Source organism: Sciurus carolinensis, chromosome 16 (assembly GCF_902686445.1).
Source record: "Sciurus carolinensis chromosome 16, mSciCar1.2, whole genome shotgun sequence".
NCBI lineage: Eukaryota > Metazoa > Chordata > Mammalia > Rodentia > Sciuridae > Sciurus > Sciurus carolinensis.
In genome coordinates this window covers 25,764,349-25,788,449 of record NC_062228.1, presented here as the reverse complement: position 1 = coordinate 25,788,449, position 24,101 = coordinate 25,764,349, and the positions used below count along the sequence as shown (strand labels likewise).

At 40.2% G+C, this 24,101-nt stretch overlaps 1 protein-coding gene across 8 annotated transcripts in view; it reads right to left on the bottom strand.

Annotated features, from left to right (window-relative positions):
- The window catches only part of Cnot1 (CCR4-NOT transcription complex subunit 1), an 87,901-nt gene extending 65,151 nt beyond the window's left edge, over positions 1–22,750 (bottom strand). For 7 of the 8 annotated variants that reach the window (XM_047529904.1, XM_047529910.1, XM_047529907.1 and 4 more), the window contains exons 1-2: positions 22,601–22,750; positions 10,186–10,462 (exon numbers count right to left, since the gene is read on the bottom strand). In XM_047529904.1, coding sequence (XP_047385860.1) covers positions 10,186–10,287 — 102 coding nt within the window. In that variant the 5' untranslated portion in view covers positions 10,288–10,462; positions 22,601–22,750. Of the gene's footprint in view, positions 1–10,185; positions 10,463–20,264; positions 20,465–22,600 lie in introns of all 8 variants that reach the window. The other variant, XM_047529905.1, reaches the window with a different exon arrangement.
- Positions 22,751–24,101: the final 1,351 nt, after the last annotated feature.

Genomic DNA, 24,101 nt, shown 5'->3' with positions numbered 1-24,101 from the left:
ATCCCAAATTATATTATTTGTTCATTCTAGAATAAGACTGATTAAGATGAAAGCAACTACATTTAACGATTCTATTTTATTTTCTAGTTTCTATTATTATATTGTTTTATTTTCTATTGCCAGTGGCAAAAAGTCAGGAAAACAACTAGTGATTATCCCATATAATAATATAATACAAAGTTTTTCTCAAGAAAGTTTTAATGTTGGCAGATGCACTAATGAATACCTGAATCCACTGTGACTTGGGAATCTGAGGCAGAAGGATCCTAAGTATTAGGGCAGCCTAAGCTACTCAGCAAGACTTTGTCTCAAAATAAGAAATTAAAAAGGGGTGGGGACTAACTCATTGGTAAATCACCCTTGGGTTCAATCCCCAGTACCAAAGGAGGCAGGTGTTTTGGGTTTTTTTTGTTTGTTTGTTTTTGTTTTTGTGTGGGTATCAGGGATTGAACCCAGAGGTGCTTAACCATTGAGCCACATCCCTAGTTCTTTTTATTCATTCCACATTTAAAAAGCTATAAATACTTGGGCATAGTGGCATATACCTGTAATCCCAGCAACTTGTGAGGCCGAGGCAGGACGATCACAGGTTTAAAGTCAGCCTCAGTAACTTAGTGAGGCTGTAAGCAACCTAGTGAGACCCTGTCCCAAAATTAAGGGCTGGCAATATAGCTCAGGTGGCAGAGTGCTTGCCTAGCATGCACAAGGACCTACTTTGGGCTAGTTATTATATTTTGCTTCTTTGGTTTAATCTTCAACTCTATGAAATGTTACAAAGTGGACAGGGAGAAATACACATAGCTTCTATGACCCTAAAATCCAACACTCCAAGTAGAGGAGTATGGCTTTATGGTACAACTCCCAACCTTATGATCCTCATAAGTAATTATGCAAACGTTCATTATTTAACTCATTTCAGTTTCCATTTTCCCCATCCAGAAAATGAGAGTTAAGAAAGGCTGGCTGAGGCAGGAACAAATCAAGTTCAAGGACAACCTCAGCAACTTAGCCAGATCCTGTATCAAATTTTTAAAGAATAAATAAAAAAGAAAAACTTTTCTCCAAGCATCTGAAGGTAAAAATATTAGACAATAAGAACCTTTCCAAGTCAGGTACAGCAGCACATACTTGTAATCCCAGCTACTCAGGAGGCTGAGGCTGAAAGACAACCAAGTTTGAGCCCAGCTTCAGTAACTTGGTGAGGCCCTGCCTCAAAATTTAAAAAGGGGATCAGGATGTAGCTCAGTGGTACAGGGCCTCCTGGTTTCAAACCCCAGTACACAAAAAAAGACAGATGATTATTAGGCCAACTAACCAAACCTTTCCCTCAAAAGACCAAGATGAGGTCTAGGTATGTGAATCAATGAAAGAGCACTTACCTAGCCCATGATCTCAAAGATTCCAAGAGTATTCAAGATTCTATATTAAAATATGTACCAAGGGGCTGGTGGCTCAGTGGCAGCGCCCTTGCCTAGCCCAGTGTGAGGCACGGGATTTGATCCTCAGCACCACATAAAAATAAATGAAATAAAGGAATTGTGTTCATCTAAAACTAAAAAACTTTTTTAAAAAATATACCAAATTCCTCAATTTAAACTGAAAACTGTAACCTACTAAAATTATAATGATTAGTAATTTGAATACCTAAGTATAATACATAACTAAATATGCATACAAATGAAGAAGCAACTCCATATTTAATTTTCTTTTTGTTTTTTGATGCTAAGGACTGAACCCAGGGTCACCTGACTGAGCTACATACCCAGTCCCTTTTAATTTTTATTTTGAGACAGCGTCTGGCTAAATTTCTGAAGTTCTCACAATATTGCTAAGGCTAGCCTTGAGCTTGTGATCCCCCTGTTTCACTCTCCCAAGTTATCAGGATTATAGGCATATGCCACCATCCTCAGGTTCACATTTAATTTTTTAAACACATCTTACCTCTAAAAGCATTCATACCGGACTCAATGTATTACCTGCATGAATTAAATTTGGGTTACTTTATTTTAAAAACTAGTTCATCCTGCAGGGCTCAGTGGCACACACTGTAATCCCAGTGACTATGGAGGCTGAAAGAGGAGGGTTCGAAGCTCAAAGCAAGCCCTAGCAACTTAGTGAGACCCCCATCTCAAAACTTAAAAAAAGGGGGGGGGGAATGGAGATATAGCTCAGTGGTAATGCTAGGGGTTCAAACCCTAGTACCAAAACAAAACACACACACACACAAAAAGTGGATGTGTGTAGGATAAGGATGTAGTTCAGTAGTAGAATGCTTTTCACCTACCATATTAAGTCCTGGGTTCGATCACTAGTGGGGGGAGTGGGGTGGTCAATAGCAGCTAGTTCACGTATTTAGTGAATGTATGTACCTAACAAATTCAATAAACAGTACTCCTTCCCACTTGTCACTAGGAGAAATAACAAAGGAAACAACATCCTAGACAAGCAACGAGATCCCATCACACTAAGCTACAATAAAGCAGGACAATAAACTGTACCCGTCTCCTTAGTGTAGTAATAGCACACCAGTCTCACAAACTAGGACAAAGCATCCAAGGATTTGCCTTTTTTTTTTACTTGTCAGCAAAGGAAATTAAGAAGTGCCAAGAAGGGCTGGGGATATAGCTCAGTTGGTAGAGTGCTTGCTTTGCAAGCACAAGGTCCTGGGTTCAATCCCCAGTAACGCCAAAAAAAAAAAAAAAAAGAAAAAAGAAAAGAAAGTGCCAAGAACTAGCACTTTATTCCCACCCCAGTTCCAAATTCCTAAATATTCTGAAAGTATCAGGAGAGACTGACAGCAAAGATACTACAGAAGACACAAATCTTACTTACCTAAAAAATATTTACACATACTAAAACCTCAGCCATCAAGTGAAACCAACATTTTCATATTTTACCATCAAAATTAATGACTATTCCTTAAAAATATCAGACACAGGAGACAAACTTTAAAAATGCCCCACAAACTTTAAAAAAGCCCCACATCTCAAAAACTTAGGAGCAAGAAAGATGAACAAATCAATTTACAACGTAGCATTAAGGCAACCAGATCACAGAGACAATTGCTCAAGTACACCTGAACACATACCACTACATTATCTCCTCTAAAACAGTTCTAGTTGCCCCAACAGTTCATTTCTCCAAGATATGCCTCAGTTGTAGAATTGTGTGTGTCTATGGGAATTAAACCCAGGGGCACTTACCCACTGAGCCACATCCCCGGCCCTTTTTACTTTTTATAGATTTGCCCAGGCCGGCCTCAAACTTGCAATCTTCCGTCACAACCTCCTGAGTCTCTGGGATTTCAGGTGTATGCCAAAATGCCTGGTTCAGCTGCAGAATCCTATTACCTAAGTGCACACTCCTCCTAGGACAGACACGATCCAAAGACAGGTAAATAAAGGCCTAGCCATTTGGGCACACTGTGGGACATCGCTGATGTAAGATCCAGCATCAGGTGTTTGTCCCAGGTTTTATTAGTTTGCACTATAGTTCTGTCAAAACTGTGTCCTGTCTGCCCCGCTGCTCCCAGAGGTACTAAAACTATAAATGCCCTACATTCCAAAGTATCTTATCTGCTTTCAGAGATAATGAACCACATCACAAGCCCAGGTTAAGAACTGTAGCTTTTGCCTAGCACAGTGGTTCAGGAGGCTGAGGAAATAGGATCCAAGTTTGAGGCCAGCCTCAGCAACTCAGGAAGCTGTGGCAGCAGGACTCCAAGTTTGAAGCCACTCTCAGCAACTCAACATGGCCCTAAGCAACTTGGTGAGATCCTATCTCAATAGAAAATAAAATGGAGCCAGGCATGGTAGTGCACACCTGTAATCCTAGTAGCTCAGGAGACTGAGCAGGAGGATCAACAGTTCAAAGTCAGCCTCAGCAACTTAGCAAGACCCTGGCTCTAAATAAAATATAAAATGGGCTGGATGTGGCTCAGGGGTTAAATGAAAATAAAAATAAAAATAAAAAATATAAATGAATAAATAAAACAGGCTGGGGAAGTAGCTCAGTGGAAAATGCACTTCTGGGTTTAATCACTGGTACCAAAGTGGGAGTGGGTGGGAATTACAGCTTTCAAGTTGTACAGAGACATCATCAGTTCCATATCTTGGAAAGGTCATTCTGACAACACAGAAAAAATGTTTTACAGTAGGATTATCAAGGGTAAGCAACTTGGGACAAATACAATTTGTGATCCAGACTCATTTTCTTCTGCTTTCTTGTCATTTATGAACAAATATAAAGGGATTCATCAAAGGAATATTGTGGAGAAAAACCTAACATCTGCCATTTTCTGAGTATCAATGAATAAAATAAAATCTTTGAACCTTAATATAAAATGAGTCAGGGCTGGACGTGTAGCTCAGTGGTGAATTATGTGCTCAACATGCATGAGACCCTGGGTTAAATCTCTGTTACATAACCAAAGCAAAGGTGGGTGTGGTGGTGCATGCCTATAATCCCAGTGGCTGCAGAGGTTGAGGCATGAGGATTACAAATGCAAGGCCAGCCTCAGCAATTTATCAAGGTCCTGAGCAACTTAGCAAGACCCTGTTTCAAAAACAAAAACCAAGACAATACTACCTATCCTATAAGACAACAGTGAGAATGTGAAAAATGACATTAAATCACATTTAAAATAATGCTTGGAACACTGTTTGAACAGTTGTTATAAAAACAGGAACAATGACTTTACACATAGAATGACTGAAAGGACAGAATGCTTAGTATTTTTCACTCATCCATGTTGTGTCACTAATAGTCTCAAGGCGTGATAGTATACACCTTGTTGATGGATGCTGAGGTTGTTTTCTAATTTGAGACTATTATGACACATGCCTTTTGATCAACAAGCTCATGCATGTCTACATGTGGGAAGTGGAACTGCTAGGTTGTAAGTGGTATGTTAAATAACTAAGAGGAAAGCTAGAAGATGCTAGCTTTTTTTTTTTTTTGATCTGCATGGTTTTAACAGATACATGTTTGTTTTATGAAAATTCATCTGTATGCATGATTTGTGAACTGCTCTAAGTGCACAATAATTTCAACAAAAAGTTGAAAAAGCATAGTTGTATATAACTATAATCCTAGAAACTCAGGAAGGTGAGGCAGGAGGATAGCACATTCAAGGCCAGCCTCACCAACTCTATCTCAAATAAAAAGAGCTAGGGGAGCTAAGGACATAGGTCAGTGGTGGAGCACTTGCCTAGCACATGTGAGGCACTGGGTTTGATACTCAGCACCACATATAAATAAATAAATAAAGGTACTGTGTCCATCTAGAACTAAAAAAAAAAAAAAGTTTAGGGGGAAAAAAGTGGGGTGGGGGGCGCTAGGATATAACTCAGATAGAGTACCCCTAGATTCAATTCCCAGTACTGAAAGAAGGGAGAGTAAAAAAAAAAAAAAAAGGTGACTAGCTAGGTGTGGTAGTGCACACCTGCAGTTCCCACACTTGAGAGAGTATAATCCCAACTACCTGGTAGGCTGAGGCAGGAGGATTTTAGCCCCAATTCAGGGCCAACCTAAACAAAATAGCAGAACACCATCTCACTTACACATATACGAATTAAAATTACATACATAAAATATTTGAAAAATAAATGTACAAGACGTAACAAATGCTTAAATAACAGCTTCATTTAATTGTTAGGTCAAACACCAACCAATACAGTTTTCAGAATTTATCCTAAGGAATTAATTCAAATAAAGGGAATAATGGGGTAAATCTTTAGTGGATAGGTAGTACTAGGTTTGATGCCTGGGAGATGAGAATTTATTCCAGGAATTGTTTTTAAGACTAGATGTAAAGGAGAGCTGGGGATGTAGCTCTATAGTAGAGGGCAAGCTTAGGACTCATGAGGCCCTGGGTTTAATTCCCAATACAAGGGGTGGAAAAAAGGTAACAGTTTAGCGAAATGGGAAAAGGAGATTAATCAAGCTGATGGATTATCTATTTTAAAAATAAAATTAAACATTAATTAAATTTAAAAAACAGAATTTCTATGCACAAACATTATTTAAAATAAAAAAATAGTATACTTGCTAGACATAGTGGCACACACCTATAATCCCAGCAACTCAGAAGGCCGAGGCAATATTGCAAATTCAAGGTTAGCCCTAGTGACATGGAGAGGCCCTAAACAACTTAGAGAGACCCTGTCTCAAAATAGTGAAAAACACTTAAGAATGTAGCTCAGTGATAAAAACGCCCCTGGGTTCAATCCTGGGTACCAAAAAAAAAAAAAAAAAGTATACCCCCAAACAAACCTCAATTTTTAAACTTCTAGAAGATACCTGTGCAACTACATTTTATACTATAGACAAAAGGGAACTAGTATTGTTTAGCATTGTTTTAGGTACTCTAGTTAACTTCATTTAATTGTAACAAGAATGTTAGTGAAATCTGTTTTAATCCTCATTTTACAGATGAGAATTCACAGTGAATAAAAGTATTACATAATAATTAAAAAACATAAAATTCTAGGTATTAAATCCATTCCATTTTAATATGCATTAGAGGTTGCTAAGAGTATAGCACACTTTTACAATGGTGAAAGTATGTGCAAGGCCCTGGGTTCAATTCACAATATTTCAAATAATAAATAATAGTCAGGCACAGTGGCACATGCCTGGAATCCTAGTGGCTTGGGAGGCTGAGGCAGGATTGCCAAGTTCCTGGCTAGCCTTAGCACCTTAGCAAGGCCACATGAAACTTAGTGAGAACCTGTCTCTAAATAAAATATAAAAAGGGTTGCGATGTGGTTTAGTGGTTAAGCGCCCCTGAGTTCAATGCATGGTACCATAAATAAATAAATAAGTAAAGATTGGGGATGTGGCTCAGTGGTCAAGTACCTCAGGGTTCAAACCCCAATACCATAAAATAAATAAATAAATTCAGGCTATATATTAAAACTAAGCATACTATTGAACTATATTAAAGACTAAATGAAAATACTCCACAAATCAAACCTACACACAAAAAGTAATTCTACTTACAGGGCATGACGGAACACCCTCTAATTCTAGTTACTCTCAGAAGGCTGAAGCAGAATAGTAAGATCAAAGTCAACCTCAGCAATTTAGTGAGACCCTGGCTCAAAATAAAAAATAAACAAAGGGCTGGTAAAGTAGCTCTGTAGTAAAGCACTCTGGGTTCTTTATTATAATCTGCAATACCAAAAAAACAACCAAACAAACAAAACAGGGTGGAGGGTGCAGCTCACGGTAGAACACTCCTAGCTTTAATCTTCTATATCATGAGAAAAAGAAATAGCAAATTTAAAAAAAGATTAAGAGCCAAAGAAACTCAATAGGTATTTGGCAAAAATACATAAAAAATTAATACATGAAAACATGGTTATCATTAGTTGTAAATCAAAATCACTTTATTCCCACAAGGATGGCTAAAAGCAAAAGGACAGATACTATTAGTGAGTTTGAGGAGAAACTAGAACCCTCATGCACTGCTCCTGAAAATGAAAAATGACGCAGTGTTTTGAAAAAGTCTGGTAATTCTTCAAAATGTTAAACATGGTTTGGTGGTGTAACTCTGTGGTAAAGAAACTGTCTAAAATTGATGCAGCCACTCTGGAAAGCAGTTTGGAGATTCCCCAAAAAACCTTGGAATTGACCCACCATTTGACCCAGCTATCCCAACTCCTTGGTTTATACCCAAAGGACTTAAAATCAGCATACTACAGTGACGCAGCCACATTAATGTTCACAACAGCTAGATTGTGGAACAAACCGAGATGCCCTTCTAGTGATGACTGGATAAAGAAACTGTAGTATATATACACAATGGAATATTACTCAGTCATAAAGAAGAATAAAATTATGGCATTGCTGGTAATGGATGGAGTTGGAGAATATCATGCTAAGTGAAACAGGCCAAGTCCAAAAAAAAAAAAGGCCGAATGTTTTCCATGATTAGTGGATAATGATACATAACCGGGGAGGGAGGCAGAATGAAGGAACTTTGGATGGCACAGAGGAAAATGCGGTAAAATGGGGTGGGGGAAGGAAAGATAGTAGAATGAGACAAGTATTACCCTATGTATATGTATGATTACAAGAATGGTGTGAATCTACATTGTGTACAACCACAGAAGTGAAAAGTTGTACCCCATTTGTGTACAATGAATCAAAATGCAGTCTGTTAAAAAAAAAAAAAAAAAAACCCAAACAATAAATAATAACATCTATCACCAATCATTAAATTGGCATTACACAATAGGGGAAAAAAAAAAAACTGTCTAGCAGGCATCAGGCCCTGTACTCTACCCCTAGGCACCACATGCATACATATGTGTGTGGGCACATGCACACACATGTAAACAGAGATCCCATGTGACCCAGCAATTCCATTACATACACAAGAGAACTGAAAGCAAATGCCCACACAAAACACTATAAATACATTTTGAAAATAGCACCATTTATAATAACCAAAAAGCAGAAACAATCCTAAGTATCCATCAACTGCTATACAGATTTTAAAAAGTAGAATATAACAACAGATTATTCACTCACAAAATGAAGTATTGACACATGCTACAATATAAATGAACCTTCAAAACACTGTTAAGTGAACTAGGCATGGTAGTGCACACCTGTAATCCCAATGACTGCAGAGGTTGAAGCAAGAAGACTGCAAACTGGAGACCAACCTTAGCAATTTGGCAAGACCCTGTCTCAAAATAAAAAATAAAAGGGCTGGGTAGGTAGCTTTGCAGTATGGTGCCATTACAGGGGAAAAAAGTGAAAGAAGGTAGCTACGAAAGGTCACATGTGGTATAATACAATTCCTTTTGGGGGTATTGGGACTGAACCCAGGGGCACTTTACCACTGAGCTACATCCCCAGCTCTTTTTATTATTTTTATATTGAGACAGGATCTTGTTAATTTGCTTAGAGCCTCGCCAAACTGTTGACTCTGGTCTTGAACTTACAATCCCCCTACTTTGGCCTTCCAAGTTGCTAAGATCATAGGCATGTGCTACTGTGCCCGGCATATAATTCCTTTTATATATAATATTCAGAATGGCAAACCCACAGAAGCAGAAAGCAGTTTAGTGGTCAGCAAAAATAGAAGAGGAGGAGATGGAAAATGCCTGATAATAAATCAAGGGCTTTATTTTTGGGGGTGACAAAAATGTTTTAGCATTACACAGTCATGGTGATCTGTACAACTTTGAATCTACTAAAAAACTACTGGCTATACATTTTTAAAAGGGTACATTTTAGACAGACATGGTGACACACACCTATATAACCTGGGGACTTAGAATCTAAGTTGAGGCAGAAGGATGGCAAGTTCGAGGCCAGTCTGGACAACTCAGGGAGACCCTATCTCTAAATAAAAATTAAAAGGACTAGGGATATACCTCAGTGGTAGAGCAGTCCTAGGTTCAATCTCCAGAACTACAAAAAATAAATTAGTAAAATTAAAAGGCAAGTTCATGGTGGCACATGCCTATAATTGCAGCAACTTGGGAGGCTGAGGCAGGAGGATCACGAGTTCAAGGTCAGTTTGAGTAACTCAGCAAGACCCTAACCAGTTTAATGTGACCCTGTCTCAAAATAAAAAATAAAAGTGCCGGGAATATGGCTTAATGGTTAAACGCACCAGGTTCAACCCCCAGTTCCCCAAAAAAAAAAAAAAAAAAAAAAAAAAGTGAAAAAAAAAATTACAAGGTGAGTTTTATGGTTCATGAATAATCTCAACTTTTCCTCAAGTAAAGGAAAAACTAGCACAAAAAAGTCAGATATTTTTAATATAAAAAAATTAATTGTGCCAGGCACTGTGGCACACGCCTGTAATCCTAGCAGCAAGGGAGGCTGAGGCAGGAGGATCATGAATTCAAAGGCAGCCTGAGTGAAAGCGAGGTGCTAAGCAACTCAGTGAGACCCTGTCTCTAAACAAAATACACAATAGGACTGGGGATGTGGCTCAGTGGTCAAGCACCCCTGAGTTCAATTCCTGATATCTCCCCAGCAAAATAAATTGTGAAAATCCTAAAAGATTGGAATAAGATCTTTTACATATTAAAGTGAAAAGAAATCACTTAAAGAAGCAAAAGTTAACTTTTATGCAACATACCCATATAAATGTACAGCTTTATTCCTACTGTATACTCATTCCTTTAATGGTATTTCTTTTCTGACTAGATTACTTACATGCTGTATTTCCTGCTGGCTGGCTCGGTAATTTTTCTTGGTTAAATTGTCCACCAGGTAGCTGATTTGAGACAAGGCCAGCGAGAGCGAGTCAAGATTCATTGCTGGTTGGGGCGGAAGCAGGCGGCCGAGCCCGGCGCAAAATCACCATTATTCCCCTTTAGTCACCTCAGAGGCAGGTTAATGCTTTCTTTTGTAAATAGGCTATATCTGGTGTCTGTACAATATCTTCAGTTCTTCTTTACCAGGGGTCTTACTCTGTTCTGAAACATGGCACCTGTAATTAAAAAAATCCAGAATTCTAAATTAGAAGGAAAGGGGTAGGGTAAATAAATTTTATCTGTCTGAGCAACTAAAATGCTACAGGGAACTTCAATAAAGTAAATACTCCAGAAGTCAAATTTTTTTCCTACATCGTTTAAATATTCACTAGGTCAGAGGCAATGGAACATGGCTGTAATCCCAACAACTCAGGAGGCTGAGGGAGTAGCAGAATCCCAAATTCAAGGCCAGCCTCAGCAATTTAGTGAGCCCGCCTCAAAAAGTTAAAAAAATAAATTATATTAAATTAAAAGGCAGGGGGATCCTGGGGATATAAGCTCAGTGGTAAAGCATCCCTGGGTTCAATTCTCAATACCCCCAACAAAAGAAAATGTCCCATGGCAAGGGCTATATCATTTCCACATTGACAATTAAAGACTGCTAAATACAATAGTAAAATACCAATTTCAACAAGCCCATCTTCATTGCAAAAAGTTACTGCATTCAATTAATAATCAATTCTTAGCTCCTGTTGGCTCTACCACTAGAGTAAACCATATTTTATTAACCAAACTAGGACATTTCTGTAAGTGAAGGGAACACCATTAACAATTTACACAGGCCTTGGGGATGAAGCTCAGAGATAGAGTTCTAACATGCACAAGGCCTGCGTTGGATCCCCAGCATCACAGAGAAAGAAACAACAGGTGTAATCCAGGATATCACCTCTCACTGATCATCACTCCCTACCTCCTAGATGATAGATACACTTTTATTTCCAAGATGCCATTTCACTCTTTTCTTCTCAATCCCTATTACAGGCTTTTGGCTTCATATTTTGGAATCCTTGGACTTTCCCTTTCTATATTCACTTTCTTGGTAGTTCAATCTTATGGTTTTAAAAATTATCTATACCAGGCTAGGGATATAGTTCAGTAGTAGAGCACTTGTCTACTATGTGTGAGGCCTTGGGTTCAATCCCTAGTACCCCAAACACACGTATACCAGTAACTCCCAAAGTTCTATCTCCAGTCCAAACCTCTCTCATGGCACCCATATTTGCATCATACATACAATTTTCTACCTGACATCTCAAATATAGTATGTTCAAAAATAATCTCATGATATTCTCCCTCAATGTCAAGTATGCAAAGCCTTCCCCATCTCAGTTGAAACCAATTTACTTCATCCTTAAAGTTACTCAGGTCAAAATCTTGGACTCATCCCATTCCCTCATAAACACTCTTAGGAAATCCTTTCAGCTGTACAGGAATCCAATCAGTTCTTACCTCCTCCAAGTCTATGATAATCTAAAAACCATTATGTACCACCTGGATTACTATACTAGCCTTCTAACTGTTCTAGCCAGAGAAAAATACTTCTCAAATATAAAAACTCAAGATTTGTCAGCCAGTATTCAAAATCCTCCATTGACTCAAAGTGGAAGCCTGAGCCCTTACAGTAGCCTAAGAACAGTTTTACAGGATGTAGCCACCTGACACTCTCCTGGCTTCCTCCACTTCTCTTGTCTACCTTACAATTTCCTCTTAACCACAATGACCTCCTTGCTACTTCTCAAACAATGCCCATTTTAAGCCCTCTGCATCAACTGATACCTCAGCCTAAAATCCTTCTCCAGGAGAACCACCTTGAACATCCTATACAAAACTACAACATCCACTAACCACACCCCTGACCCACTTTTTTCCACATCTCACCACCTAACATAATGCATAACATACTTATATTTGCCTATCTCTCTCTTCACATTAGAGTATAAGTCCCATAAGATTGGTAATTGCAATTGTATATTACTCACCTATTTATTTTTAAGTACTAAAAAGGCCCGTAGGGCTAGGGAGATAGCTCAGTCGGTAGAGTGCTTGCCTTGCAAGCACAAGGCCCTGGGTTCAATCCCCAGCACCGCAAAAAAAAAAAAAAGACCCATAGTAAGAGCTCATTAAAGCTTCTTTGTAATACACAAACAAAAGCTTACAATTCTATAACCTGTGGCAGAGCAGGAGCAAACTGGTGGTATATAATACACACTTAGAATGCATGAGGCCTTGAGTTTAATCTCAGGCTTCACTCCACAAAGTGTTCTACAAAATAGCAGGGAAACCCACTGAAATTTTACCAAAACAACAATCATATGAGTAAATAACAGATGACTTAATTTATCAGCCTTAATAGCACATACCACCAAGTTAAGACACTTCCAATTTATCTTCCTAGCCATCATGGATATGTAAGTACAGATCACAATGACAATTTATAGCCCATGTTTATTCCAAGCATTAAAATGCAAAGCTATAAAATCAATTTCCAACAAATTCTACACGGCTGGGCATGCCCATAATCCCAGTTTACTAGGAAGGCTGAGGCAGGATGATTCTTAAATTCAAGGTCAGCCTGGGCAACTTAGTGAAACTCTATATCAAAATTCTTTCGTAAAATGGGGTAGGGACTGGAAGCAGTGGTTCATGCCTAGTTATCTCTGGTACTAAACCATCTGGTTCTCTGAAACTAACCTAAAAAAAGGTAGTAAAGTCATCAAGGAACAACAGCATAATCCTTTCACTGAACTTTAAGTTGGAAATATGGAAAACTGAAAATAAGAAACAGGCCAGATTAGGCTGGGTATGCAGCTTAGCAGTAGAGCATTTGTCGTGCATGTGAGAGGCGCCAGGTTCAATTTCCAGTACAAAAAAAAGAAGATATATATGTGACCCAAACACCTAATAAAGAATGCTACGGGGCTGGGGTTGTGGCTCAGCGGTAGAGCACTTGCCTAGCACGTGTGAGGCACTGGGTTTGATTCTCAGGACCACATAAAAATAAATAAAAAACAAATAAAGGTTAAAAAAAAAAAAAAAAGAATGCTTTAAAAAAAAAAAAGAATGCTATGATTGTGCACATGTAGTTTCAATGGAATATTTTCACCTTGACATTTATGAACAAGACTGAAGACAGTATATCTTACTCCACTATTCTCACACTGACCAAACTTTTTATCAACCTCTTTTAGTATCTAAAAGTGTCAGGCAGGATGGCACATATCCATAATCCCAATGACTTCAAGGCTGAAGCAGAAGGACTAGTTCAGGGCTAGCCTGGGCAATTTAGGGAGAGACAGTTTCAAAATTTTTTTAAAAAGAGGGCTGAGGTTGTTGCTCAGTCGTGGAGCACTTGTCTAGCATGGCAGAGTTTGATTCTCAGTACCACATATAAATAAATAAAGGTCCACTGACAACTAAAAAAACATTTAAAGAAAGAGCTAAGAATGTAGATAACCTCTACAACACCCAGTACCACAGAAAGAAAAAGGAAAATAAACAGAGGAAATAAAATAGCAAAAAGTTAACTTTCACAAACAAACCAAAAACTAAGTTAGCCGGGCATGGTGGAACACACAACAACTTAGAAGGCTAGCAGGAGGATCAGTTTGGGGCCAGTCTCAATAACTGAAGTAGGCTAGTAATTCTTAGACCGTGTCTCAAAAAATGAAAAGATCTGGGAATGTAACTCACAGTGATAAATTATCATGAAAAAAAATTAGGTTAGTGAAGTTTTACATATTTCAAGATTCTCTATGTAAAATCCCAATCAGTGGATGTTACCTTGTTTACTATAGAGAAAAAAAGAATTAACATGGATGGTCAGAGACTACTGTACTTTTATAGAGGTTTGCAAGTTCGCCCTTGGCTGGTATGGAGAACTTAGATTTCAGGAGTATTCCGACCATTCCCTAGAACTAATAAGAGTAACTCACTGTGCCTAACCTGTATAGCCAAAATGTGGTTTAATATAAACACCACTTCCTCTAGGAGGGTGGAATTTTGTTATATGGTAGATAGAGAGTGCCTATAAAACTAGTCCTGAGTAACAACCTTAGGCAGAGTCTTTTTTGTTACTGCTATTCCCCTTATACTGGGGATTGAACCAAGAGGTGCTTTACCACTAAGGTATATCCTCAGTCCTTTTTATTTAATTTTTCATTTTGAGGCTAAATTGCTAAGGTTGGACTTGTGATTCCTGCCTCAGTCTCCCCAAGTCACTAATAAGTTAGCAACTAAATGAGGCCCTAGGCAACTTAGGGAGGAGATCCTGTCTCAAAAAATAAAAAGGGCTGGGGATGTGGCTCAGCGTTGTAAAGCACCTCTGGGTTCAATCCTTGGTACCAAAAAAAAAAAAACAAGTTTCTCTGCTATACAATATTCAACACACACAGTATGTAACAATTCTTTGCTGGAGGAATTAAGTATGTTTTGTTCATTTCCACTGGGAGAGTACATATGGTAGCATGAGCCTGGTATGCTCCAGGTTTTACCCTGTACATCCTTTCCCTTTGGTGATTTCACTTTATATCCTTTTGCTATAATAAATCATAGCCCTGAGTACAACTATACACTCCGTCCTGTGCGTCCTCCCAACAAAGGTGGACTTAAAGGCCTCCAACACGCTTCACCTGGACAAGTGGCCGAGATGCAATGTTTTCTGGAACTAAATGGAACCAAACTACTAATTTCTTCTCTAGAATGTACTTAATTCCAAAATTTTGGATTTTGTCACAAAGGGCAATCCTGAAACTACTTTGAACATCCTCAGTATATTTTAAGGAAAAGAGACAACATACATTGGCCAGATGCTCACCAAATCTCTTTTCTCTTTGCCGGTAAAGAGTTAGACTAGTAGAGTACAGTGGTACACACCTGTAAGACCAGCTACTCAGGAGGCTGAGGCAGGAGGATCATGAGTTCAAAGTCAGCCTCAGCAACTTAGCAAGATCCTCAAAATAAAATATAAAAAGGGCTGGGGATGAGGCTTAGTGGGTAAGGGCCCCTGGGTTCAATATGTGGTACCAAAAAGGAGAGGCAGTGCTGGGGATGTAGCTCTGTGGCATAACGCCCCAGAGTTTAATTCCCAGTACCACACACATACACACACAAAAGAGCTAGACTATATTTCTCAGCTTTTTTACAGTGATGTGGCTAATGTAACTTAGTTCTAGTCACTGAGACAATACCAAAAATCATCTGTCATTTCTAGAATTGGTTCATAAGACCTCCTTCTACTTATGAACCTCTTGTTCTTTTATCATCTGCCAGTTACCACCACAAAATGAAGAAGACTAGGTCCCTGAATTATGAGAGCTGTCACCTAATCAGTCCATTCTAGTTTTTTTGCGGTACTGGGGATTGAACTCAGGGCCTTGTGCTTGCGAGCCATATCCCCAGCCTAGGTCCCTGAATTAATACACAGAAGGCAACTTACTGAACTTCCTCAAGTAAAGTTATTTGGGGAAAAAATGCATTTCTATTCTGTTAAAGCAGTTGATATCTTAGGGCTTTTTGTTATGTTGGGATTATTATTAGACCTACTTTGCCAAGTAACATTTTAATAACATTTTTTTTGTAGTACTAGTTGAATCTAGTGCCTTGCACATGCTAGGCAAGCACTCTACCACTAAGTTACAGTTCCAATCACCTTTTTATTTATTTATTTTTATATTTTTACTGAGAACATGGAGCTACATCTCCCTGCCCTGGTTTCTTTTTTTTTGGTACTGGAGACTAAACCCATGGGCACTTTACCACTGATCTACATACATCCCCAGCCCTTTTTATTTTTTGAGACAGAATCTCACTAAATTGCTTAGGGCCTCACCAAGTTCTAGTGGCTGGCCTTGAACTTGTTATCCTCCTGTCCCAGCCTCCTGAGTCAACTGGGATTGTAAGTACATGCCACTGTTCCTGGTGCCTTTTTTTAATTGAGACAGGTTGTTGGTAAAATTGTCCAGGCTGGCCCTGAACCTGCCACCCTCCTGCCAATCCTAAGCAGTAGGAATTATAGGAGTGTGCCACTATGCCCAGTTAGAACTTTTTTTTTTCCCCCTAAGTACTGGGGATCTAACCCAGGGGCATTTTACCATTAAGCCACATTCCCAGCCCTTTGTTTTTTTTTATTTTGAGACAGGTTCTTGCCAAGTTGCTGAGAGTCTTGCTAAGTTGCTGAAGCTAGAACTTGTGATCCTCCTTTCTCAGCCTCCTGAGTCACTACGATTATAGGTATGTGCCACTGTGCCCAGCTAAATTCTTCATTTTTAAAAACTGAAGAAGTGGTCCATGTGCAATGGTTTATACCTATAAACCAGCTGCTCAAGAGGTTGAGGCAGGAGGATGGCAAGTTGAGGTCAAACTGGGCAACTTGTAGAGAACCTATCTCAAAATAAAATAGGGAGGGCTGGGGCTACAGCTCAGTGGTAAAGCACTTGCCTAGTATGTAAAAGGCCCTGGGTTCAACTAGTACTGCAATATTAATTAATTAATATTAATGTTAATCTCTATTGCAAATTAAAATTTTTTTAAAAAATAAAGGAAGCCAGAAAAGCAAGAATCACTCCAGAATTAGAAAGGAACCAAATTTCCAATCTGGCATCAAGTATTCAGAAGCAAATTCCTGGTAACATTTTCACAATTAAAAATGGATGAAGTACAGCGAGGCACGCTAGCACACACTAGCAGCTCAGGATGCTGAGGCAGGAGGATTACAAGTTCAAAATCAGCCTCAACAACTTAGGGAAGTGAGACTCTGTCTCTAAATAAAAAATTAAAAGAGCTTGGGATGTCACTCTCTGGTTAACCCCCCCTAGTTCAATCCCCAACACCAAAAACAACAACAACAACAACAACAAAAACCCACAAATACACAGACACACACACAAAAAGCATTAAATAAAATACAAAATCAAGCTGGGAGATGTGGCTCAGTGGTCGAGTACCTTGAGTTCAATCCCCAGTACCCAAAAACAAAACAAAATAAAACAAAACAAAACAAAACAAAGGATTAAGTATATGATATACCCAAGACTGTTAAAAGTAACAATGGAGCTGGGTGTGGTGGTGCACACCTGTAATCTCAGTGATTTGGGAGTCTGAGGTAAGAGGATCACAAGTTTGAGGCCAGGCCCAGCAATTTAGCAGGGCCTTAAGCAACTAAGTCAGACCCTGTCTCAAAATAAAAAGGGCCGTGAATGTGACTCAGTGGTAAAGCATCCTTGGGTTAAATCCCCATTACCAAAAAAAAAAGTAACAATGGCTAGGGACGCTTAGCATGCACAAGACCCTGGGTTCAATCCCCAGCACACAAAGAGATGGACAATACACTTGTGTTTAAATTGGAGTAAGGGATACTATTGGTAGATGATGACATTACAGATAAAAGTAGCAAAGACCTATTTGGACACCACTACATAATAATTTTTCACTATAGCACAGTATATACTGATACTGCTACAGGCAGGGAGGAAGTAATACTGCTCTAGTGAAGGTATCTGAAATACTTTTGAACACAGAAAGGATATTTTCAAGGCAATGATTTAAGAGGCATTTTCCTATAATATAAAAAATTAACTGAGCCAGGCGCAGTGATGCACACCTATAATCCCAGCAGCTCAGGAGGCTGAAGCAGGAGGATCGCAAGTTCAAAGCCAGCCTCAGCAACTTATCGAGGCACTAAGCAATTATGCGAGACCATATCTCTAGATAAAATATACAAAAAGGGCTGGGGATGTAGCTCAGGGGTTAAGCACCCCTGGGTTCAATTCCCAGTTCAAATAAATAAATAAATAAATAAAAGAATTATTGTATTCCTAAAATATTTAATCTAGAACACATTCATGTAAATTATGCAATAACAAGAAACATAGTAACTACTGACTAGGTAAAAGAACTATTTTTAACTTTTTTGTATGCTGGTTTGGTGGTGCTGGGTATCAAACCCAGGGATTCATATATACTACATAAGTGCTCGACCACTGAGTTACACCCCAACCCAACTTTTCTTTTATGTGTATGTGCAGTACCGGGAATTAAATCTAGGTACGTTTTACCAGTGGGATGCTTTGCCCCACCCTTCCCCCCCCCACCCACCCAAGGCAGGGTCTTGCTAAATTGTCCATGCTGGTCTCAAACTAGCAATCCTCCAGCCTCAGTCTTCCAAGTTGCTGGGATTACAGGTGAGTGCCACTGCTCAGGGCTATGACAACTATTTCAATAATGGTCAAACCAGATATTATAATTTTTCCAAACTACATACACAGAGTAAAACCTAATGTAAACTATGGACTTTGGGTGATAATGATGTGTCAATTTAGGTTCATCAATTGTAACAAATGTACCACCCTAGTGTAAGATTGTTTTAATGATAATGGGGGAAGCTATGAGTGTATCAGAGTAAGGGTATCTCTGTACCTTCTGTCCAATTCTGTTGTGAATCTAAACATACCTTAAACAATAAACAAAGTTTAGAAGCTATCAAACAAAAGCAACAAACTTTCAAGCTAATTATCTGAAAAGGAAAATGCTGAGATCATAATATGAAGCTTAAAAATACAAGACTCTTTCAAAAACTGCTTTCCTTCCATTTCATATAATTAGACCAGGATCCATCTATCTATGTATCTCTCTCTCTCTCTCTCTCTCTCTCTCTCTCTCTCTCACTCACTCACTCACACACACAAACCTACAGTTTCTTGTGGGATTTTTTGGTACTGGAAATTGAATCCACGGTGCTTAACCACTGAACCACATCCCCAGTCCTTTCTATTTTATGAGACTGGAATTCACTAAGTTGATTAGGTCCTCACTATGTTGCTGAGACTGGCTTTGAACTCACAATCAATCCTCTTGCCTCAGCCTCCAGAGTCACTGGGATTACAAGCATGCTCCACTGCGCCTGGGTACAGTTTAATGTCTGATTCACCACATTAGGAATTTCATTCTAACAACTATAACAAAATTAACTAAGACATGTATCCTTCAGGTTAATGTTAAGCATTCCAGAATTAAAAAACTGAAATGTGCTCATTAAATCTGTACTGTTCAACATTCCCAAAGTCTGCAGTTCCTTCAAATCTCAACAAAGTATTTCAGAATAAGTTTTTACCTCTCATTACTGCCTTCTCAAACAACACTTTTCAATGAATGATTCATATTATTTGCTTTGTTACATGCTCACAATTTTTTTGGTACTTACAATTTAACCCATGAGAGCTTTACCACTGAACTATATCCCAGTCCTTTATTATTTTGCAACAGCACCTCACTAAATTGCTAAGGGTCTCTCTGAATTGCTGAGGCTGACCTTGAATTTGCAATCTTCCTGCCTCAGCCTCTGGAATCACTGGGATTACAGGTGTGTACCAATGTTCCCAGTCATGCTTGCAAATTTGTAAGTAAGAGTTACATATGAAAAACTGACAAGGCATGGTGTTGCAGGAGGCTCAGAAGGCTGAGGCAGGAGAACCAGGAGGATCGAAAGTTCAAAGCCAGCATCAGTACTTAGCAAAGCCCTAGCAATTTAGCAAGACTGTGTCTCAAATTTAAAAATAAAAAGGGCTGGGGATGTGGCCCAGTGGTTAAGCGCCCCTGGGTCCAATCCCCAGTACCAAGGGAAAAAAAAAAAAAAATACCAAGTTCATAATATATAGTGTTTCAAAATGGCAGACTACTGTTTTCATTAACTTAAGAAGCATAACAAACATTTTACAAAAAATTACACTACTATGGGTGGCTGAGGGTATACAGCATAGTGGCAGAGCGCAAGCTTTAACATAAGGCCCTGGGTTTGATCTGCAGGACCCAAAAGGTGGGAAAAAAAATTGACTTCATAATTACTGAGTATAAATTCTCTTCCATAGAACTGAGTATCAAAGACTTGTTACCTCACACAATGAAAAGATCAAGTTCATAAAGTTAAGCTGGTTAAAAAGAAAAATTCAAACAACTAGATCAGAATGTAACCAAAAACATACTTACCAAAAGCTACATGAAGGCATTTGAGATTAGGCTTTAAAGCATGTTTTGAAGAGATAGCAGGCATTTCCTTTACTGTCTTCACATAGTTTTGTTTTGTTTTTTAAATGGTTTAACCCAAAGTAAGGAGGATGTCATAATATTTAGCTTGACAAGGTCCATTTAAAGAGATCAAGATTTAAACCCGGGTAGAAATTCAGAGACTAGAAAAAAAGAAAACTAAGCCAGGAATCCATTCAAGTGAGTTAGGAACCAAGAAGAGCATTCCAATTCTGTTCCACCATAATTCCAAAAATCTCTCCCTTAAAACTTCCAAGATTACAATCTTGGGTAAGGTACTAATGGTCAGGTCTTTGTGCTGAATTCTATCCCGAAAATGACTGGGACCCATACTTGTTGAAAAGGAATCAACTCTCCAAACAAGTTTTTATCACCATGCCCCAACTTCAGTGAAAGCACAACTAGACACCTAAAACTTCATGTATCATCAACCCATTTTCTCTTTAGACAAGGTAACAATTTGTAAAGTCCTAAAACATGATTATTTAAACTGTTACCATATCTTATTAATCACTAAATATTGTGCAGCCAATCTTTGAAAAGGCAGGAATTCCAACCTGGACCACACATCAGTGAAGTATCAAATTCACATATCAGTACAAAAACAAATGTGTTCTTAAATATTTCTGACCTACTTCTCAATGTTTTACTTGACTTCCTTCTTTTTTTTTTTTTTTTGGGGGGGGGGGTGCTGGGGGATTTGAACCCAGGGCCCCCATGCATGCCAGGCAAGCACTTTACCACTAAACCAGCCCTCTCATTTTTTTTTTTAAATCCATGCATCTCTATTCCTTCTCAAAGGGATTGACATGAGAGAAATGTGACTTCTCCAAAAAAGTGCAATTACCCACTCAATTATTGTTTATTAAAAATCCCCATGTAGTAACAATCAATTGAATTGTAAAGAAATAGTAAGTATTGTTACTCGATTTTCAGGAAGAAAATCCCTGGGGTGGTGGCCAAAGTCTGTAATCCCAGCTGCTAGGGAAACTTTGACAGGAGTATGGCAAGTGCAAGGCCAGTTTTGAAAATTAGTAAGACCTATATAAAATAAAGGGAGGAGCTGGGTTTGTAGTGGGTAGAGCACCACTAGGTTAGATCTCCAGTACCTAAATAAATAAATAAATAAATAAGTAAAACAAAAAGAAATAAAAGACTATTTACTAGAATGAGAGGAAATGTGACATTTGGGTCTAGAGATTTAACTCGGTGGTAGGGGGCTTCCTTAGTATGTTAGTAGACCCTGGATTTGGGCCCCAGCACCAACAAAAAAAAAGGGAGGGGGGAGGGAGGTGACATCCGATTCAGTGACTTCAGGGGACAAGTTAACTTCCTATATAAAGTTTATGTTAAATACAACACTTTCAAAACCACAAATATCAAGTATTAGGTTGTTGGTTTTTTAACCTACAATGCACACTGTTCGTGGAAGAACTTCTGTGATCACAGGTGGGTGATTTTTGCAGAGGGGGTGGTACTGCAAAAAGGTATTTGAGACCTGCAGCAAATCTCCCACCATCCTCGAGGCCTAAGCGCTCAACACACTAAGAGGACACTCCGAGCGGAACCGCCACTGCTGCACAGACACCACCGGGCTGAGTGGGTGGGGGGCCAACTTCGGAGAAAGTGTAAGCACTCGGGCGCGCGAGTGGAACAAAAACCTGTGGCTAGAAGTAATAAGGAAGTGCTCGCTCCCGCCCGCCCCTCCCACCGGCAGGCACCCGAAACACCGGGGCTTGACAACGTGCTGGGGGCCGCGGAGGGGGAAAGTGGCCGCTCCGGGTACCGGGAAGAGCACTGGGAACCTGCAACAACTCTAAACACGGTCCCCCCGGCCAGAGGAGGTAGGCCTCGGGGGCCAAAGCCCACTGCACCCGTTCGGGAGCCCGAGAGAAAGGAGTTGAGGAACTTGTGGAGTCTGAAGAGCACACAACCCGCGCGAAGCCAGGCCCAGGGGCCCGAATTGCCGCCACCGCCATCCTCCAAACCTCCGAGCGCAAGCTGGGAGCCACCCTAGGTCTGAACCCGTGTCCAGCCCCCGGCTTCCTGAGCCTTCGCTCCGGCCTCTTGAGTGCAAAGCCTCCGCGAGCCGTGGTGAGAAAGCCCGCCCTCTCCCGCCTCGCTCCACTTCCCGGTCCCGGCTGCCCCTCATTCCTCGGAGCTCCGGGAAACGCTTCCAATGGCCCCAGGTCCACCCCCGATTCTTCTTCCCAGCAGTACTCGCGTTCCGAGGCTGACACCGCCAGCCTACCCAAGCTCTTGACCCCAGCCCACCTCACCTCAGGCGGTTCCGGCGGCGCTGGACACAGGAAACTCCTGGGTCCCCGACTCCGGCTCTCCTCGACCCCCTCTTCGGTTAACTCCGCTTGTTTCTCTACAAAATGGCGCCGGAGGTCGCGCGCTCACGTCTCGGCCTTTCCCCTCCCCGTTCCCATTTCATCATTCGCTGCCCGCCGGAGGAGGGATGGCCCCCGCATCAGCCAATGACCGTACCCGGCCCGTGGCTTCCGCCCAATCATCGACAAGTGCCCGCGGATTTAAACCAATCACACACTATCACTTGCAGAAGTCGAGGAAGAAACCAGGCTTCTGCTAGCAACTACCAATCCGGACTCCCACTTCGCGGGCTTTGGCCAATTGCCGCTCACCAGCCCCTAGGGACAGGAGTCCGGAGTCCTCGCGCCTGCGCTCGAGGCGAGAGCCAATGGGAAGACGCTGATAACTTCGATTTGGGGCTCCACGGACTTCCCACCTGCCCTCGAGGTCTTCGACCAATGGGGACATGGCATTTCCTTTGAGAAACAATAAATACGGGAGGGGACCCCCCCCCCCAACGCCTCGCCACTCAGCGCGGGAACAACTTTGGGTTAGAGTGAAGTAGCCTTCCTCCACTTTCTTCCTCTTGTGAAATGTCACGGTCCGGTAGACTGCGGGGATTCCCAATGGAAACGGTTCCCTGCCCTCATGTTTCTTTAACGGGGAACACCAGCTACCAGAAGGCAAGCCAGGTGGTAGTAGAGTTGGGTCTCATTGCATCCTGGGATATGTAGTCACGCGTCCCGCCCCATTCCTGTCGCAAAAGTAATACGTTTTCGTTTGTCACTGGCTGCGCCGTAGAGGAGCAGTGCATGCTGGGGAATGTAGTCTCCCAGGCGCCTGGTCCTTCCTTGCTTTGCTTGTATGAGGGAACTTACTCTTCTGATTCTACTTATTGAAGAAGAGAAGCCTTGCAGAGAGGTGAAAACTCAAGCTTTTCTTGCTTAAACCCTCGACAGAAAAACGAAAAAGGGTATCAATTCCGTCTGTCTTCAATATAAAAGGCATCGGTATCTTTGCTATGATTTGCTTTCTATACCTTAGTAATTTTTAAGTTTTTATGAGAGTGAGAGAATGGAGAAGGAAATGTGAACTGGTTAGCACTTTTTCAAATAAACCAGTGTGCGCCTCACCTCTGTCCTCGGACTAGGCTCAGTAGACAGGACGTACGTAGTTTTGTGCCTAAAACTTATTTTTTAAATTGTAATAGAGGGAAAAAAACTGTGGTAGAGCCCAGTGGTTCCTGTAATCCCAGCTACTTGGGACGCTGAGGCAGAAGTATCACTTGAGCTCAGGAGTACGAGGCAAACAGCAAGACCCAAGATAGACAGATAGATGATAGATGATAGATAGATAGATAGATAGACAGACAGATAGATAGATAATCATCTTAACCATTTTAATGTATACCATACAGTAGTGTTAACTTTTTGCACGTTGTTGTGCTACAGATCTCTAGAATAT